General features: G+C 39.6%; 1 protein-coding gene across 2 annotated transcripts; it reads left to right on the top strand.

Moving 5' to 3' along the window:
* The first annotated feature begins 258 nt into the window (after nucleotides 1-258).
* LOC141764170 (adhesion G protein-coupled receptor E5-like) lies at nucleotides 259-20231 on the top strand. 2 transcript variants are annotated; one of them, XM_074629164.1, is made up of 17 exons: nucleotides 259-584; nucleotides 8440-8514; nucleotides 8980-9120; nucleotides 9204-9335; nucleotides 11150-11299; nucleotides 11619-11656; nucleotides 11891-12001; nucleotides 12102-12255; nucleotides 12386-12505; nucleotides 12587-12786; nucleotides 12911-13084; nucleotides 13807-13998; nucleotides 15271-15488; nucleotides 15620-15778; nucleotides 16731-16899; nucleotides 17079-17180; nucleotides 18311-20231. In XM_074629164.1, exons 1-17 carry the CDS (start codon nucleotides 554-556, stop codon nucleotides 18350-18352), a joined length of 2208 nt encoding a protein of 735 aa, XP_074485265.1. In that variant the 5' UTR covers nucleotides 259-553; the 3' UTR covers nucleotides 18353-20231. The 2 variants fall into 2 exon arrangements, with proteins under 2 accessions (XP_074485265.1, XP_074485266.1); XM_074629165.1 differs by having other exon boundaries at nucleotides 279-584; nucleotides 9204-9364; nucleotides 11064-11299.
* The last annotated feature ends 1399 nt before the right edge of the window (nucleotides 20232-21630 follow it).

Here is a 21630-nt window from a genome sequence, read left to right as displayed (position 1 = left end):
AAGTCAGCTGGATACAAAGTTTTTAACCAACGTTAGCTACAGCTGATATAATCTGCCAGCAACAGTTGTCATTTTAAGATAACAAAATTGCATACTAGAAGCATGTTTTTGTCCCGTTCTTTATACTTTCATGTGTTAAACCTGCCACAGTTACCTCTGTACACTATTGGTGCTTGTCAGATGAAGCAACAGTAAACAAAAGCAGATGGGGTGTAATGGTGAAAGTTGAAGCTGCTGCAATTGAGTTTTTGTTTCCATGTAGTTAGACTCACCCATAAAAGAAAGCTGGCCAAGGTTCACTGTTATTTTCTCTGACATACAATCATCATCTACAGAAAGGATTTATCTTTTTTCAGTTTTTTTTTTACTCTCAAACTGGATTTTATGGACCTTGGACTAGAGAGAAGTCTGAAAAATACTCAAATATTTCTTGAACTTTGTGACAGGATCTAAACTTTTATTACAGGACATCAACCAGATCTACAAGATTTACAAGTAATTCATAGTTCTGATAAAGTCATCAGCTGTGTGGGGATATTGGTTTGCCTTTGACATGGGGTCTGGGAAGGAGCTACTTATTCTTGGTAAGTAAATCAATGAGAGCACAATGTGTGTGTGTGTGTGTGTGTGTGTGTGTGTGTGTGTGTGTGTGTGTGTGTGTGTGTGTGTGTGTGAATGTTGCAAAAAATGAAGAAACCAAAAGTACAGGGAGGTTTGGTGGAAATGTTCATCAGCTGATGTACTTCTACTTTTTTGTTTTAGTCAGACACACCGCTTCTTATTCATATATGACAGCTATGGAAACATGTAAATAAATGTATTTCTTTATCCATATATAAGCTTCCATTTCTCAATTTCTCACCACTAATATGGCAACTATTACCAACGGTCACAACTTGTTTATTTGATAGTAGAATGGGTGACATTTTTAGAAACTTAATTCTAGGTCACATGGGCAACATCAGTAACGGTCACCCGGTCAGACAGTGAGCACTGTGCACAGCCCTCCAGCTGTGTTTGCTGCTGTGACGTATGGACGTAGGTCAGAGTGGCTGCTGTGTAGTAAGAACCGCAGTCACCGGACCGACGCTGCAGGGCGGCCCAGGTCAGTTAGAGCAGCTCCTCAGGCCGTCAGAGTAAAATAAACCCAGAGCCTGAATGAGTTGTGGCAGCGTGCAGAGGTCTGATGGCGCACAATGACTCACAACAGGAAGAAAATAAGCGTGTTTTAGTAAACCACAAACCTTGACAGGATAGAAATATTTGTGGTTTATGCATCTGTGTCAGGCAGATTTCTGAAGCTCACCACCACGGGACATATTTATAACATACCAGTAAAATTCAATATGACTACAGTGTGTAACTTTGTACCCATAACATTTTGTTTTACTCCATCTTTGTACTGATATCATTGAGTATACTATATGGTGACCATGTTATTATCAACACATACTATGTAGTAGGGGTGGGGGAAAAAAATTTATTCAACTATGTATTGCAATTTTTTAGAAGTATACAGAATTCAGAAGTATAAAACATTACATGTCCCTTATAAATTTAAAAGAAAAGAAAAAAACACTAATTTGTGAGGGATATGTCATTAGTCTTTGATTTATGGGTTGTTGGAATTTTTTTTTTATAAATAATGACTGATACAGTATATCTGACTTCAGGACATCTCTGACTTCATACATGCTGAAAATCAGAAATTTTCATTTTTTACTGTATTAATTTAGATATTTTAAGTAAAAGTCCCTAGAAGTGTATGATTCAACTTTTCCCATGGGCTAGTGTTACAAAAGTTAACAAAAATCGCAATAAATCTTAATATCAAATCGCAATACTTAAAAATCGCAATACATATCCAATCGGCACCCAAGTATCTAGATAGTATTGAATCGGGAGATAGGTGTGTCGTCCCAGCCCTACCATGTCGGACATACATATTACATCATATCATATCCAAAACATAATAGGGTGTACTGAACTACCATATAACACTATACTACTACAGGTAATATTATATATCCAACTGTGTAAGTATATCTGAAATCTGCTATGAAAATTATTAAGTAAAACAACAAAATACATTAAATATGTATGTCAATATAAAAAGTAATATTCTGTTTATATATTTATCCATTATATTTAATGATCATATCATAGTTTGGTTTCCTAACCAGAGCAAAACATGTTTCCATGACACACTGTTGCAACAAAAGCAGAGGTACTCAATATAACAAAACCTCTGATATTAACAATTACTTTTATATTAACAATGGTGTGAAAAGGAGTCACTTGTAGTGACAAACCCATCAAGAACTATCACCCAACTGCAGTGTCCCTCAGCTCTACAGAGCATTTCAGCTTCTTACAGCTGTAAGTGTTTTGCTTTTCTGGCCCACAATTTTATGGTTTTGGTTTTCATCACCTTGTTTCCTGTTGCAGCACGCTGCAAATATTTCAGTCACAAGTTGGCGGAGACCAAAATTAGAGCTAAAAGGAGAGAGATTATTGGACTTTATCAAGTTACCTGAAACAGGACTACAAATGAATGATGTTGCTCCATGTCTCCTGCATGCTAACAAACATGTTAGCCATAACAGCTTAATAAGGTGATAATATTTAAATGTTTACAACTTGCTGCACTGCACCCACGAGGTAAATGAATGCAGGTTTATAGTACTCCATAATATAATAATATATTTTGGATTCAAAGGACCAATATGTAATATATTTACTGTATTAAATCATAAAATGACCATGATATGTCATCAGAGATTAAGGAAACATGCTGAATTGAAATACTGGCTTCTCTGACAACAACGCTACAGCCAGCATGTTCTCCTCTGACATTTCCAATCCGGTCTGTTTTTGTTTTGGCCGGTGTGATCCCGTCTACTGCCCATTTCAACACCCCGTTGCCACATATGAAACAAATTGGCACGCAAACACAGCCCTCTACCGCCATGGAAGCACACTAACTGGATCAATAGAGATAACATAACATTAGATTCTACCCGACCTGAAAAGCCTCGGCACATCTCTCTGTGGTCCGTGTGCAGCTGGGTTATCAAGAAAGTGAGTATTTGAGGCACACAGCTGGAGAACCGAGACTACTGCTGGTTAGAGGCTAAAGCGGTTGTGTCCAGAAAGTAACCCTCAAATTACGAAAACTTGCACTGACTGCAATGATGTTTTGAATTTGGACTGCTGTTACCCATTTTAAACGCTAGCTGTCAGTGCTCCTTTAAAGAGTGTGAAATTGAAATGTCCTATAGGAGGCCCAGTTTGAAAATACAGGAGGGGCTGTCATAAAAAAAATAGTTGAGCATTTACTTGAACAATGTCATTCAAGTTTGAAAGATTTTGAGGCAACACAATCAGACAGATGTTTTTTATTCTGAGGAGCTATTCCATGATTTATGACCCTAAAAACAGAATTGTGTCCAATGATTTTTTTTTAGACTACAGACGAGCCAGAACAGCTGCTCATGATCTATGCCTAAATTCATATACTAAAGGATGTCGAACACAAACTAAAGTCCATCCATGGTTTGTTTTATTGGTAATCAATATAATCGCTATTGTAATTTGGTATGTTTAGTTTACTGAGCATCAAGGTATTGAACCAAAAACGTTTTATTATTTTTTTCAGCACTGCTAGCAGAAGCAAACTTTACAATAGTTTTGAAATAGGTGTTGAATTGTAAACATGTGACTAAACAGCTTTTATTAGTCAGCTTAACTTTTAGTTAAGTTAAATGAGGCCTCTGGGTTATAAGAAATTGCAGTTGCTCTCATATGCATGCGACATAACACACACACACAGATAGAGACGAACCCTGGCGTATGCAAAAAGGGTTGGTTGCGTTTATAACTTCCACTTTCTATCAGTACCAGAGGTAATGCAACAGGAAGAGAGACAGACTGACAAAAATGCAACATACAGCTTATGAATAAATGCGAGACAGAAGAGGCACACAGAGAGGACAGTTTATGTTACAGACTGCTTCTCATTCACCACTCTGCTTACTGGTGAATGAAAGTCAGCTGCGAGCTGAGCACAAAGTCACTCTTTGTATATTTGCAGGCTTTGTTTCTATCCACAGTTATTTAGTCATAAAGTTAGACTCAAGTCACACTGTTTCACACACTCGCTGTCAAACTCTGCCTGGATTTCCTTAAGTGGTGTTAGTGTGGGAGCTCCAGCTTCATCAGAGAACGACAGAGGGCTCATTGTGATCGAGGGAGGGAAACACAGGAGGGTTTGGAATATTCTTGTACTTACGCCATATGAGGGGGCGTCGCTTTCTACTTCACCGGTGAATCATGAGTCAAAAAATGTGACTGACATGTGTCTGTTGTGGTGTGTGGGTAATTTGACCAGTTGGAGGTGGAGTTTAACAGGAGGAAGAAAACAATCACTGAAATCATGCACATATATAATTCAAAAGGTGGCATACAGCAAACCAACACAAGCTCACCTGAAAACTGTCTAGTTAAACCCAACAATTATGAAAACACGTCACTGAAGGATGGCAGACGTAGTCAGCCTGATGTCACAGCAGCTACAATTGATTCCAATGGTGACCCATGTACCAACACGACCAAGGCTGCGGTCGAAAAGTCAAAAAATGATGTCCTAAAGTCTTTTTCTAACCACTTTTCCTTGACCTAGGTGGAAAACGTCATGGGGTCAAGGAAAGATGTGAAGGAGAATTCATAAGGACTTATAAAATACAACCGCGGCGTTGAGAGAATCCGACTGCACTTAAGTTACACTAGGCTCTGTAATTATGATGCAACGGCGGCGGTTGTTAGTGACGCAGGTCTGCTGTTGTGAAACTACAATGTTCTGAAGATGATCTACAAAAGGCGAAAGCTCGCCCCGTGCGTTGTTAAACAGGTCTTTCAGTGACAGGCTACTTCACCCGCAGTGTGTGAAAGAGAGACACCACAGCTCCTTCTGCTGCTGGAACACTTTATCAACATTTAATAAAGGGTTATCTGACCTAACGTGGACAACCGGTGAAAAATATCACTTCATTACTAAGGTTGGAATTGAAACAAAAAAAAGTAATATATGATAAATATTTAGTTAATTGTTCGAGTTATGGAGAAAGGGTAGGACCATGTATGGGCTGTGACAGTTACTTCATCCCACTCCTTTTAGTTCATGGAATATTTAATTATGTTGATTATTTGTTTATTGACAGATTTCTAAATCTTTACTGTTCATTTTATTTGTTATTCTTGTTTTGTTTTTTACTTAGGTATTTGTAACATGTTTGTTACAAGAGTTTACAGCCCAGTCTGCAGCACACCAACACTTTATATTATGCATAAGTTGATATAACTTTAGACTGGAATGATGGGGTGTGTGGGTTTGGACTCCTAAAGTAGCTACCACGAAGGGTTTACCTGTTTTGGGTGAAACTTATAATTCCCTACGACAGTATATATACATATATATATATATATATATATATATACATATATATATATATATATATATGTATATATAGGCCCTCTTCTCAGCAGGCATCTTGACATGTCATTGCAGGGTAAACGCAGGTTTAACTAATAATATTAATGGTCCTGTTCCATTTAGATGGGCCAGGGTCCTGGTATTGTGCATGCTGACTCACTGGAACGGCTGTGACATTAATAGAACGGGACCATAATTAATTTGATCAATTAGATCTGTGTTTACCCTGCAATTACATGTCAAAATGGCTGCTGTGAAAACGGCCTATTCTAGTTGACTAAATGCTCTATTTTAAATAACTGACCCCAGACAAATATTTGGAACGAAAAGGAATAACTATTACTGACTGCTTTTTGAAATGTACAAACAATATTTACCCTCTCAGTTGAAAGGTAAAAAAAAAATAACAACACAATTTTAGACTCCTTTAAAATAATAAATGGTAACCCTTAAAATGATATTAAACAAAATTACCTCTATGAAAATTAGCAGATCAATTAATTACCTGAAAGAAATACCAAAATATTACAATCCTCTCAGGCAAAATCCCTTTAAATAACCCTGTTAACCACAAAGTGAGCTCTTTAGCAAACTAGACTAAACCTCACAGTGGGCCCACACACCCTCACACACCTTCACACCTTCACACCCTCACACACCTTCACACCCTCACAAACCCACACTCCCTAACACACCCTCACACACCCTAACACTCCCTCACACCCTCACACACCCTAACACACCTTCACACCCTAACACTCCCTCACACCCTCACACTCCCTAACACACCCTCACACACCCTAACACTCCCTCACACCCTCACACACCCTAACACTCCCTCACACCCTCACACTCCCTAACACCCTCACACACCCTAACACACCTTCACACCCTAACACTCCCTCACACCCTCACACTCCCTAACACACCCTCACACACCCTAACACTCCCTCACACCCTCACACACCCTAACACTCCCTCACACCCTCACACTCCCTAACACCCTCACACACCCTAACACACCTTCACACCCTAACACTCCCTCACACCCTCACACTCCCTAACACACCCTCACACACCCTAACACTCCCTCACACCCTCACACACCCTAACACTCCCTCACACCCTCACACTCCCTAACACACCTTCACACCCTAACACACGCACACACCCTCACACATAAGATAGAAGAGAAGTTGCAGGCCTGTGTGTTGCTCAGGTTATCCTCAACAGAGAAAAAAAAACAGAAAGTCAAACTCACAGTTCAGCGTCAGTCCTGGAGAAACAGTTTGTGGTGCTAAAGATCGAGCAAGACGGCAGAGGAGGTGAAATCCTCGTCAGAACAGACACCAACAGTCATTTCCGGTTAGCAATAGCGACCTTGTAGCATCTTAACGGGCCAACAGGTGTCTTCATCAGAGGACCCACACAGCTTTCCCGCTCACCGTGGGGTCAGTCTGACCTTGAATGCAGCGCCGGGTCTAAGCTCACACTCAACTCGTTCACTTATCCACTATTCACACAAGCTAACTTAAAGAAACTGCTGCTAGCTGAAGCTACCAGATAAACTGAATTAGCATCCTGTAGCTCAACAGTTAGCATCGTTACTCCCCCTAGCTTAGCGGCTCACGGTTACGCACACACAGACACTAACGGTCGGGCTAATTAACCAACATTAAAAAGAGACTGTGTGTTGGTGTCTTAGCATACTGCTACTATTTTTCCTCCATTTACTCGACCTAACTCTTTTTCCTGAACTCTTCGCTAGCGTCTCTCCCATGTGTTTCTCTTTCGCCCGCCCTCTTCCTGATCTACAACCAATCACCACACAGGTGTCACTGACCGACACCTACAACAACCAATCAAACAAAAGAGCTGAAACTAAAGGCTTATTCAACTATTTACATCTTACCTTGTTTACAACTAAATTATCTTAATCTCTCATTTAACAATTTTCAGTTTCAGTTTAATTGCCTTATTAGGAACTAACTTGTCAACAATAAGCTAAGATAAGACAAGATATTACTTTATTAGTCCCACAGTGGGGAAATTTGCAGTGCACAGCAGCAAAGGGGATGTAGCAAAAAACAAGAAGCATCGGTAAAAAACAAAAAGCAAGATACAACACGGTGCAAAAAGCAAAACAAAAGTGAAACAAAATATGAACAATTAACATAACAATTAATTATAAATAAATAGGAACAATATAAACAAGGGGAACTATTCAAAATAGGAACAATATATACAGTATTGACTATTACCAGACTATTAACAATTGTACAAGTGGAAAAATTATATTGCACAGTGAGAATGAATATTTCACAGTATGGATTACACGAGTAGTAGTTATGATATTGCACAGTCAGTGTAGATGTGTAGATGTAGATGATCAGTAACATGTTCAGAATGACAACATGAAGATGTTTAGCAGATGTTCATTACCATGTTCATGTCAATATATCCATTAGTGTTGAGACCGCTCACTCAAAAAGTCAAGAGTTTGAGACATTTCACAGGAAAATTGAAAACTCTGAGGTATGTTTTGACATGTAAATTAATACCATCATTGCTGGAAATCGTGTAATAGCTCAGCAGCAAAATTGCATATAATTCTCAAATTTAAGTCTGGGGAAGTTTTGTCATATGTTATAATTCTATCAGGAGCAAAAATTAAAATGGGGCACCACTACTGTGGGTTACAATTTTTGCTCAACTGTTGCACCATCCCCAGTGTAGCATGCTTTTGGAGCCAACTCGGGGGGTTAATTGAGCTGTTCAAATGCCCTTTCTGGGAAGAATTATGCTTGGAGGTTTCCCATGAAGGCCTGACTGGCTGAGTAAAGTTTTGAAAAGGGCACAATGTGTCAATTGCTTCTTCCTTGTTACTGCAAGATTCTGCCCTAATTGTGAATTGAAACTAAATGACCTCTTTTTCTCTTTCCCCACAGGCTTATTGTGTATGCTGGGGAAATGTTTCCCTGATTGTGGCCTGGGCTACGAAACAAAAGGCGGTGGATGCGTTGGTAATAATTTACCATGACCTCTCATTTTAACCATCCCTCTCCACTGTCTTGCTTCTGTCCACCAATGCTTTTATAGTGGCTTCTACTCAAGACAAGAGCTCACAGAAATAAGAGGTGTTCTCATTATGCAATACCTCTTACTGGAGTTGACCAATAAAAGTAGCCTTTTTTTTGGTGACTTTCCACTTCGTTTTTTCCATTTTAGGATATATCCAGAGTAGATTGCAATGAAAACAACAGTAGAAGAGGTTTAAATTCTTAGATCACCACGATTTCAAGCAACTAGCAAAAACAAATACAAGTGGACAGAGGAGCTAAAACAAAAAGAGCTAATAAGAAAGATTGCTTAAAATCAAGATGACAAGTTTATTTTTACTGACAAGAATGTTTTATTATGTATTGACCTGTGAGATTCATCACTATAATTGTATTCTCTTTTCTTTATGTATTTGTATCCAAATCCAGATGAGGATGAGTGCGCCAACGGACTATGTGGGAATAACACAACCTGCTTCAACACGAATGGCAGCTTCTACTGCCAGTGCCTGCCGGGCTACATACACACCAGAGGGCAGGTTAACTTCACTCTAGACGGACTTTGCAAAGGTGAGTGTGTGTCTCTGTGTGTGATCAGTGTCTCTCTCTCTTGTACAACTGGTCTTATGCAACTTGTCTTGCTTCTCTGTCAGATGTCAACGAGTGCCACGATGATGGCAATATCTGCGGTCACGCTGCCAATTGTACGAACCGGGTTGGGAGCTATGAGTGCACCTGCCACTTTGGGTACACCAACGCCACCAGTAGCCGTGGAAACTGCACAGGTGAATATAGTGTCTATTTATTTACACTTGTCTACAGTTGATTGGTGTGACAAGTACACAAAATAACACACGTATTGTTAGCAATAAACTAGAAGTGCGCTCAGAGACGCAGGTTTCATGTATGTCGTTCATGTAATCCTCCAAACGGACAAACCAACAAACAAACCAACAAACCAACAAACCAACAAACCAACAAACCAACAAACCAACAAACCAACAAACCAACAAACCAACAAACAAACCATCACCGGTGAAAACATAACCTCTTTCCTAGGCCTTCGGCCTTGGCAGAGGTAACAATGTAGATGAAAGCTGCACTGCACTGTCTCTGCCAACACTTGAAATTGTTAAATTAAAGTTAACCAAAGCATCTCTGCTGCTATTTGATTATCAGCTGATAGATATCCAGCGACACTGTCTCATGTGTCCTCTGCACTCCATTTTAGCGTGTTTTCCTGCCCTTGCCACTACGTGACAAGCAGCACGCTGTCATGGCCAAGTAGAGCGCCATTCTAAACCTGTCTAATACTCAGATGTCATGTCGTACGACTTAGCATACTGAGGCCTTAAAGCTGCAGTGGGTACGATTAGAGCAAATATGATTTAAAAAAGTAATTTTTAGAAAACGTTCAGTATATCCTGACAGTAGTGCATGAGACAGATAATCTAAAAGAAATCATGTGACTTTGTGTCCTCTGGTGTCCTCCGGTGCTCCTAATGACATCTGCAAGATTTCACAGACCGGAGGAAAACAACCAATCAGAGCCGAGCGGGAGCCTGCCGTCTCTGAGCAGCTGTCAATCATTCACAAACGCTGATCAAACGGTCAAACTAGGCAGTGCTGATCAAATATGAATCAATATTCTGTTACTGTAATGAGTGATTGTCAGCTGCCTCCGTTGAATGAACAGCCAATAGGAACGCTCTCTCTCTGAAATGACCTGTGATTGGTCAAAGTCTCCCGTCATAGATTTTTTAAAACCTGAAAACAGAGCCATGAGGAGGTGCAGAAGTCTAGTTATCTCTCAGAACACTTGAATTACAATATGCTGAAAGGTTAATATGGAATTTTTGCCCAATGATGCCAAAAATATTCTGCCTACTGCAGGTTTAATGATAAAAGATATAACATAGTAGACCAGTTAAGATTGTAGTAGCAAAACCCCTGGGAGTATTGGTGCATTTTACTGCAAATAATTTCCATTTTTAATTTGTAAGAGGAGGAGAATGTGTTATTTCGTTTTTATGAAAAGTTACTTTAAGCCAAACAGTCGAGAGATTGTAGTGATAATGAAATCTTTTGGGAGCTTCTCAGTGAAGAACAGAAGCAACTCCTCTGACAACACCCCTGGTAATTTTACAGGCACATAGAAACACATTCGAATAAAACTCTTATGAAAGATTCAGGAAACTCATAGCTTCCCTCTCCACCTATAGGGATCATTTCCAAAATCAAACACTGCCTGTCCTGGGCTGATCTCCCAAAGGTCAGACATGCTTTTGTTTCATCGTGACTCAGCCATCCCTGTACTCTGACCTAAACCACAAAGCCATCTCCTGCCTCCTGCTAGTACAAATTGCAGCTCTTGAGAACATCTCACGACACCGGTTGCCCGGAAAGTTCGGAACTGTCTAAGATCCTTTTGCAACAATGAAAGACTCACACGACCGTGCCCCTGGTTACATTGCAGAGATGTTTGTTCCATTTGCAATGCCTGCTATATTCAGATCTGTTTCCAGCTGGTCTCACTGAAACCATTGCCCTCGAGGAATGCCAGTGATAACTGATGTCTCCGTTCCCTCTCCTCACACAGACATAGATGAATGCGCCAAAGCTAAAGAAATAGGAAAAATAGAAGAACTCTGCGGAAAAGAAGGGACTTGTAAAAACAATGATGGGAGTTACTGGTGCAAGTGTCCCCAAGGATACACCAATTATGGCATCCCAAGGACCCCATGCTCAGGTGAGTGTATGCATGCACGATCCCTCTCCATCACCATTACCTACCTACTTACTTTTCTCCTCATATTAAGCCTCTACCTGTTCACACCCTCCTTGGATAAACTTCCCAACACAGATGTCGTTGTTGCGTACTTTCTGCGTTGACTCATCTGAGCTCAGATAACCTGCGGTTTATGTCTCACAGGATAATGGGGATGAGTTTCTGTTCAGTGCTGCTGCTCTGCTGTGTAGATTATATCACACTCCTCTGCTTTCAATGCATACTGTAGTGACAAATCAAACTGAGATGATAATCTGTTGTTTCGCTCCGTTTCATCTAGAGCTCAGCTGTGACAACTTCAATGGAGGCAGCGGGCTGGTAAGCTGCATTGTTAGATACAAAATTATTAGCACAATAAGTTCTTCTAAAGGGTTTATTTTCCCACTTGTCCCTGCAGCTCAAAGTGCAGGTCAGCACAAGAACATTTCAACCAATTTCCTCTATTTGCTTGACCTCCCTGCAGCCCTGTAGGGTTTAGTATACATGAACTCTAGAGGGCAAACTGAATAGTCTTATTATTCTCTCCCCCCCTTCTCTGTCTCTGTCTCTCAGATGCTCGGAGGCCTGGCAGACATTATGGCCTTGATGAGAAACAGCTGTTTGGCTCTGTCTAACCCAAGCGCTACTGGTGAATGGAAAACCGATGGAGAGGCGCTACTGAAGGTCAGAGCAGCAGATACAACGCAAACGCACACATTCTTACACCTACAAACACATACGGTATTCTCAATTCCCCCTCTCTTGTGTCCTGCAACCTGGATAGAAACTATTCACAGCGATAGAAGCCATCCTGTCCCCCGGTCACCTGGACAGCAGTGAAGATGTGAGCGGACTGCTTGGTACGGTTGAGAACGCCATTATGCTCATTGGCCCGCAGCTCAAACGCAACCGCACCAAGATAGAGAACACTGAGATAGGTAACAGTGACCACAAGCTCAGCCGTGATACGGCCTTTTCCAGGACGAGGATGCAGGCAAAGTTTAATAAATAATGGTGGGAAAGCTAATGTGAACTGTGTTATTTGAAATGAGTTATCTGCTCAAATAGACGCAGAGATTGCAGTGCAGAGGGGAATGACGCGACCCACTGGACCAATCCATCTGACCAATGAGAATGCTACACTCGACACTGACTGGACAACAGCAGCTGGGACGGGATCCTACCATGGTAAATTCTCTTCTGACAAAAAAGGTCATACTTTTTATGTTTATCAATGAATACTATCATATTTCTTGTTGTCTTTTGCAGGTTTTGCTCTGGCTGCGTTGTTGAGCTACAAGAACCTTGAGATATCTGTTAACCGGTCCTTTGACAAGCTCACAGGACATGAAAAGGATGGTGTGAAACCCTCCTTTCAGATCTCCTCTAAAGTTGTGTCCGTTGTGGTCTCTAACCCGTCCACTCAGAACCTGAGCTCCCCCGTCAACATCACCCTCAGACATCAACAGGTAGTCCCTCCTGTCCTCTCAGTGTTTTTGTCCCACTTCTTTTGATCATTATAGTCAAAACAGGAGTACTGGAATCTGAAGAAAGAAATATCGTCTGCTTTTGACATGATTGTATTGTTTATAGAACACAGCGAAGTCGGCTAAGGTGAGCTACATCTGTGCGTACTGGGATGAGACTGGGGCCTGGTCCACAGACGGTTGTTATAAACAGCCCTCCAACTCCAATGCCACACACACTGTGTGCACATGTGAACATCTGAGCAGCTTTGCTGTGCTCATGGCCCTCTACCCCATGGAGGTAAGAAGCAGACACACACACACACACACCATAAAAACCTATTGTCAAATTATGAAAAGTAACATTATGAATTAAAAAAAGTGGCTTGAAATGTAAAAAATTAAGTCCTATAACTCTTATTTATTAATTTTGATTGATTTATTACTTGTTTCTTTTATATATTTTCCACAATTTATTTGTCTGATTATTTATTTCATTATCGCTTATTTATTTATTCAATAACTTCTCATGCTGTTTTTGGCCGCAGCCAAAGCTCTGATAAATGATTTATCTACCTATGGCTACCAAATGGCAATATTAGCGGCTAGCTGGGGAACATAGTGGAGCATTTAGCAGCAAAAGAGACAGATATTTCCCTCTGGGGTTGGTGGAGACCAAAGAAGAGAGTAAATATTGGACTTAGTTCGTCAGGTGGCCTGAAACATGACTCCAAATGAATGATGATGTTGCTCCGTATCTGCTGGACGCGTAAATAGACAGCTGTTTGCTAACAAGTTTGCCATATCAACTTTATAAAGTGATAATATATCAATGCTGTGTTTATGCTATGTTTGTTTGCGCTGCTCCCAAGAGGCCAAAATATTAGTTATTGTTTTACCAAGTAAAGTATGAAGGACAATCTTTCCGTCTCTTCTTCACTCACCTGCTGTCAGTGTGAAAAAACACTCACACATTATGAAGTAAATGATGACCTCGTGACCTAATGTGTCTTTCTCTACTAGCCCAACTTTAGGCTCCAGGTGGTGACCTGGATAGGGCTGACCATCTCCCTGTTGTGCCTCGTACTGTGCATCCTGACATTCAAGTTCTGCCGCTCCATACAAGGCACCCACACCATCCACCTGCACATCTGCATCTGCCTCTTCATGGCTGACCTCATCTTTCTGGCTGGCATTTCACAAACTGAACCTGTGGTATGTTTGTGCAAGCAAATAATGACTTCAGTTGCACAGTTACACTGCAATAATGTCACTATTGACCGTGTCTTTATTAAGAAAGTCATTTGATTAAAATGTTACAGTGGGATTAACTGTTCCACTCATCTTCCTGTTTACATGCACCAAAGCAGAGCCCACATCAGAGCATTCCTGCAATATTAAACCTCAAGCCCGTCTTTCTGCCACGTTACAGTTGAATACCCCTGTGGTTATCTTGAGGCAAAAAAGGGGGAAAAACTGTGCTTTGAGACTTTTTCTCAGACAGTTCTCTTGAGAAGGCTGACAGTGGAGCGGAAAATCACAAAATAGGAAGTTTGTTTGTACGTACTAGTAGAGAGCACTTCTAAATGACCCAGAACTGTCTTAATCAGTGGCGGAAAATAACTGTATTTAAGTACAGCTTTTGGGAACTTGTACTCTCCATTTTATGCAACTTTACATTGTGCTCCACAACATTTCAGATGCACCTTTTTTACTCAACTACATTTATTTATGCCCGTGTCTGGGCAGCTGTCAATCACTGCTCGCAAAACAAAGAAAGTTTGGGACCTGGCCATGTGGAAAACTGTCGAGCCAAAACCAAGCACCGCCCACCGGCCCGAGCAAATTTATAATTTTACAGCTGAACAGTACACTACAAGATGTTTCTGAAAACATTTGAGGCAAGAAAGAAGCATTACAGTAACTGAATATTGATTCATATTTGATCAGCGCTGCCTAGTTTGACCGTTTGATCGGAGTTCACGAGCTTCGGGAGCAGTGATTGACAGCTGCTGTAGAAACTGCTCGGCTCTGATTGGTAGTTTTCCTTTGGGCACATTGAAGTCTAGCAAATGCCATTAGGAGCTCTAGGAGGAGGCAGAAGAACATGATTTTTTTTCACGTATTATCTGTCTCATGCAATACTGTCAGGATATAGTGACAGCTTTATAGAAATAACTTTTTATCACATTTGCTTAAAGTTACCAACTGCAGCTTTAATGATACACGCATTGAAAGGATTTGAGAACTTTTACTTTTGGTACAGAGTGGTATTCCTTCTTAAGGATCTAACTACTTCTTCCACTGCTGGTCTTGATTTAATTCATCTGACTGTAATCTAACTGAGTCATGATAGTCACAAAGAGCTTGGACATTTCTTATTCAAAGTATTGTCTTTATTAGATTAGTGCTGTAAGACAGTTCATTCCTCTGCTCCGTCCTCTCTGATCTCATCTTTCTTAATGTTCACATGTGACATTATTACAGGGCGGCTGCAGGTTCGTTGCAGGGTTGCTCCATTTCTTCTTCTTGGGAGTGTTTACCTGGATGCTGTTAGAAGGGGTGCAGCTGTACCGCATGGTGGTCCTGGTGTTCGACGCCAAAATCCGGCCCCTCTACTTATTCCTCACTGGTTATGGAACACCCCTGGTTATCGTCATTATATCTGCCATCATCAGACCAAGTGGCTACGGCACTGACCGTCAGTAAGTGTTACAGTATGTGTGTTTGCATTCTTCATGTGTGATGGCAATTACATCAGTGCATTATAGAGACCTGCTGTCATCTATCTCACGAAAACCCTGTAATGCACATGTGTTTCCTTCCTCTCAACTAGCTGCTGGCTGTCCCTGAAAGACGGCCTCATCTGGAGCTTCTTTGGCCCCGTGTGCTTCATCATCATCTTCAACGTCATCTTTTTCATCGTCATCATCTGGAAGCTCGCCCAGAAGTTCACCAGCCTCAACCCAGACCTCTCCAAATTGCACAAAATTAAGTCAGTCTGTGTGTGTGTCTGCTCCTGCTGTTGTAATGTGTGAACCAATGTGACCCTCACCTTTTCCACTGCACAAGTCAAGACGTATGTTGCCCAAATGGAGCAGATTTGGAAACTGAAAAATGCATGGATGGAAAGAACGTGAGAGTTTTGTGGGGGGAAAATGTAGCGAATGTTTTTATAGTACCAACTCTGCTCTCTGCTGACGTGCTACTGTGCGCCCCCCCCCACCCCACTCCAACTATGCATGCTCATATTTTATACTCCACTCGGTGCATTTGCAGACAACACTGTATAAACATGAGCAGCTGCAGACACATCTTAGCCTTGATGAAAAAATAATCCATCCTTGGATACACTGGTTCATCAATCAGTGATGTTCAATTTAGCCCAGGGGAATGGGAATGTGAATGTCTTGTGCTAAAGTCCAGGGAGGAAAAACTCTGAAAGCATTAGATTATAATCAAAAGGTTTCCATGGTTTTCTGGCAGTGGAAAATCATCCCATTCCTCATTTCAGATGGATTTTCTCAGATTCTGAGGGACTGAAATTAAAACCTGGTGTTTTAGATGGTTAAACTTTTATATGCTACGAATCTCCTCTTTATCTCGATGTGAGTTATATCGCCAGTCATTAATAGGAATAAGAGGCATACATCACCAAATACTACAAAGGGCCCGTGCAGAGTGCAGTACAGTACATTGCCGGAAACTGTTTTTCAAATAGTGTTTCTCTTTAAGGATTTTTCCTTTAATCTTTTATTCATCAGTTGCCTTTGGTTTCTCTTCTTCCACCATCTCTCAATAGACAGTGAACTGCAGGGGTTTTCCAGACTGCAACTGAGTCATCCGTGTGTTTGGGCTCATGTTAATCTTATCTTTCATTCTCTGACTGTTGCCTTTTCTCTGATCCCCCCCCCCCCCCCTCCCCATCCTCCTTTTGAACTCTGCAGAGCTTTCACGGTGACAGCTATCGCCCAGATGTGCATACTGGGTCTGATGTGGGTGTTTGGGGCCTTCCTGTTTCAAGAGGGCACCACAGTGGTAGCATACATCTTCACTATCCTCAACAGCCTGCAGGGAGCGCTGGTCTTCTTGATGCACTGCCTGCTGTCTAAACAGGTAGGATACACTAGCTGTATGTGTGTGTGTAACTGGGTCTGTATACATAAGGGTCAGAGGTTAACACAATAAATGAAACTATAAAAATTCAGCTATAAGTGAAAGTGTAACAACAAAGATGTCAGTGGTTTTGAGCAGTGCATTTGTGAATTTCCCTGATGTTCTGCTGCCCTCTGCAGGTGAGAGAGGAGTACGCCCATTTCCTCTCCTGTATCTGCAGACCACAGAAGAAGAGATACTCCGTCTCCAGCAGTACCAATCCCTCCAGTAGTCAGACACAAGTAAGTGACTTCACTCACTATCGATCTTCCTAAGTCACAAAAACATGTACTCAACTTCTGTACAATTTTGAGGTATCATTCTTTGAGTATTTGCTTTTTATACAACCTAATACTTACATTGAATACATTTCAAGTGTAAGTGTAAGTACTCTTTAATTTAACTTTTTATTTCACTACATTTATCTGACATTTACAGCAATGAGTTACTTTGCAGATTCAAATGTTATATACATATCTTTTAAAATATAATGCATTGTTAAAGATTAAGCATTAGCTCCACCTTGATCAACTATATGAAAAAAAAGATTTACATGGTAATGCATCAAAGATTTTATTTAAGTTATATAATATACAATTAGGGCTGTCAATCGATTAAAATATTTAATCGTGATTAATCGCTAATTAATTGCACATCTGTTCAAAATCTACCTTAAAGGGAGATTTGTCAAGTATTTAATACTCTTATCGAGATGGGAATGGGCAAATATATTTGCTTTATGCAAATGTATGTATATATTTATTATTGGAAATCAATGAACAACACAAAACCATAAGAAACCCTCACAGGTACTGCATTAAGCAGAAATAATATGCTCAAATCATAACATGGCAAACTGCAGCCCAACAGGCAACAACAGCTGTCAGTGTGTCAGTGTACTGACTTGACTATGACTTGTCCCAAAACTGCAGGTGATTATCATAAAGTGGGCATGTCTGTAAAGAGGAGACTCGTGGGTACCCATAGAACCCATTTTCATTCACATATCTTGAGGTCAGAGGTTAAGGGACCACTTTGAAACTGGCCATGCCAGTTTTTGCGTTAAAGAAATTAGTGGCGTTAAAACTAATTTGCATTAATGTGTTATTATCGCATTAACTTAGACAGCCCTATATACTATATAACAATATAGCAATATAGCACTTATTTTGCATGATGCATTTGTTTACTTTTAATACTTTAAGTACATTTTGTTGGTAGTATTTATGAAGTTTGTTATGGAGTATTTTTACATTGTGGTATTGCTGCTTTTACTTTGATGAAATCATACTTCTTCCATTGCAGCAAACACATTACATACAGTATGTTGTCTGACACTGTTTCTGAACTTTTGCTGTTTGTGTTCTTTTAGGGTTCTCGGAGCGGGCAGCACACCGGAGAATCCCAAATATGAAGCGCTCTATCTTATATTGAACGCCAAAGACAGACTATCACATCTTTAACCTATCTGGGCTAAGTTAGCCCTGATTTGAAAGGTTTGGATGACAAATAATAATTCAGTCATTATCTACTCACCTTGATTTCAACTGAAACTCTATTTCAGTTTTGTTGTACACCAACTGTTTAACGGTACAACTAACCAGGGCCCCCCAAGAGGTCTCAAGATAAATCTGAGGGGTCATGAGATGTTTAACAAGAAAGAAAATGGGACCAAATTGTTTTACAACCAAAAATCTCCACCAATAGCATCATCTGTTGCATTATGGGTCAGAAATTCTACCATTTCCCTCTTAATTTTGCTTATTTTCCTCATTGATAATGTAAATGGTGGATCAAGTTGTATTGGTGATGACTGAATTTTTGTTTTAGTGTCATTATTGTCACAGCAGGCAAGAAGTAGCTAACTTCTAAACGTGTTTATTCAGGAACGCTTTAAGTGAAAGTGAAGATATTTCACTCGGTTCATCCTTAACATATCACAATCATAATATAAGCTGTATTGCCTTTGGAGGGATTGAAAGTGATACATACATACTGTAGACATAGAGTATTTATTTTCAAGGGCAAACTATAAAGTCTACATTCTGTAGGCTACAAGAAAATATGAGTGATGCTCTTTATGCTTAAAGTATGAGCAAACAGTTTGCGCTGTATTTTATATCAATGTTTTATGTAAAAATAAGGGTGGGTGTGCTTTTTGTTCATGGGTTCTTCACAGAAAATATTTGTTTCCATGTACAATATTAAACAGTACTGTATGTTATAATGGCAAAGATGATGGTGCAAATGTCCCATGAAGTGCCTCTGATGTTCCCTTCATGTTTCTGCAGATTTTATGTCTGTTGTTTCTTGATTTTAAACAAAATAAGTGATTTTTTTCAATCACTTGTGGCTATTTTGAAATAATCTTTTTTTTTATTTGCAATTAAGCTGTGCCTTTTGTCACCGGTGTATGTGAAGATATCATTTCTCTTTTTAATTATCAAACAAGAAAACAAATCCAGCCCAAAATAGTTGCTTAGGAAATTTACGAAGAACAGACCCACCCTTCTGATAAGCCTGCAGCTTCCTGCAATCAAACTGTGTTTATGGAATAAAATTCCTTTTTGTTGTCATGTTTTCTTATTTTAGCTGTTAGCCTCCACACATTGTTATTGACTGTAAGGTTTCACATCCCTGAAAGGAGAACTTCAGCTGTTTTGATCAGGTCTAATGGGAGATTTACAGACCTGAGTTTGTTTATGTTATTGCACTTTTCTGTTGTAAAAAATGATAATGCAGCACATCTTCACTCACGTGGTGCATGTGATAATCAAGAAGACTTGAGAACCAGCCTCACTTACAGAACCTGAACAGTTTACTTGTTGTAATAAAGCTATCAATTATATATTTTTACATTTTCTATTTAATAAAAATTGATCAGACACATTGATCTGCAGAGAGAGAGAGAGAGAGAGAGAGAGAGAATCCACATACCAGCCTTTTGTTTATATTGAAATTGCTTCTCTCTTTCTTACATATGAACCCGATTAAGATGTATCGGCCAAAACAACTAAACTTTTTAGGTTCCTACGTGTGGCTGCACTTTTTTGTGACCATCGATACCTTTTATTCATGCATTGCAAAATGTATTTTTATGTGAAAAAGCTATTATGCAGCATTTTGTGAATGTAAGAATCTTATTTTTAGAATATAGGTTATTATAGATGTTCTAGTTTGAAGGTATATGAACTTATTTTTCTACTCTAGTTTGTTGTATGTTGTTTGGTACTGTTTTTCTTTAAAGAATATGCACCACACGTTTTAATAAAGCTTCTACTTCATCTGAAAAATCTGTAAAGTCTGTTGTTTATTAGAAAGATAGATATAGATAGATAGATAGATAGATTCCAATATAGTATACATATGAAAATTAGTCAGCATGAATCACACTGAGTCTACCTTCAGAATAAAAGCCTAACATTTCCAACAGGTTCCTCAGTTGTGAAATTTCTTAAAAGTTGCAAGGAAGAACTCGCCCACTTACTGCGCATCAACGACTGTATATCAAGAAGTGATGAATGACCAAGAACTGCTCATAAAACCTCACTGACATGATGATTATAAAAATTACAATCCCTTCAATATATCTGTGGTGGATAATAACAAAGTAGCTTAGGCCAGTGGTTTTCAAAGTGGGGTCTGGGGACCCACAGGGGTTGTAGAGGGGGTCCCCAGGAAAAAGGGAAATTATTTATTTTCATTATAATTCCATCGATAAGTGACACAATGACGAATATATGATTATTTTAGTTATGGGTTTCATAGACTTTCTGTAATAAAACATCTAAAAGCAAAGATACTATCGGATAGGGGACCCTGTGACCAAATCTTATCAAATGGGGGTCCATGGTCTATATTTGTGTTCGTTTAGGGGTCCTTGATGTGAAAACGTTTGGGAACCACTGGCCTAGGCTAATTGAGATATGTAACTTTTGCTTAAGTAACATTTAGCCTTCGATAAATGTATCACAAGCCATAAAGTTGGCAAACCGACTCAGTAATGTCCATTTCACAGTAAAGTCCCTTGGAAGTTTAAATAAGATGAACTGCTAACATTTTGCAAACAAACTGTTCTAAAATTCAGCGTTTGTGCTACTATTCAATAATATATATATCTGACGTCATTTTGATGTGCTTTAACTTTTGATACACTTTGCTGACAATAGGCCTACTTCTTTACAATGCAAACAAAGAAGCTTATTCAAGTGTGCTATTAGTATACTTCTTTTAAACTTAAAATAAGAGAGTATGCTTTCAATTTACTTTTTATGTACTTATCAGAGACATACTTAACAAAAGTATACATGAGTATACTTGGCTCATACTGACAAGTATACAGAAAAGTCTATGTATACTGACAAGTATACAGAAAAGTCTAAGTATACTTGGCTCATACTAACAAGTATACAGAAAAGTCTATGTATACTGACAAGTATACAGAGAAGTCTAAGTATACTTGGCTCATACTGACAAGTATACAGAAAAGTCTATGTATACTTGGCTCATACTGACCAGTATACAGAAAAGTCTAAGTATACTTGGCTCATACTGACAAGTATACAGAAAAGTCTAAGTATACTTGGCTCATACTGACAAGTATACAGAAAAGTCTAAGTATACTTGGCTCATACTGACAAGTATACAGAAAAGTCTAAGTATACTTGGCTCATACTGACAAGTATACAGAAA

This window comes from Sebastes fasciatus, chromosome 3 (assembly GCF_043250625.1).
Source record: "Sebastes fasciatus isolate fSebFas1 chromosome 3, fSebFas1.pri, whole genome shotgun sequence".
NCBI lineage: Eukaryota > Metazoa > Chordata > Actinopteri > Perciformes > Sebastidae > Sebastes > Sebastes fasciatus.
The sequence above is the reverse complement of the archived record's forward strand: the minus strand, read 5'-3'. Positions and strand labels throughout refer to the sequence as shown.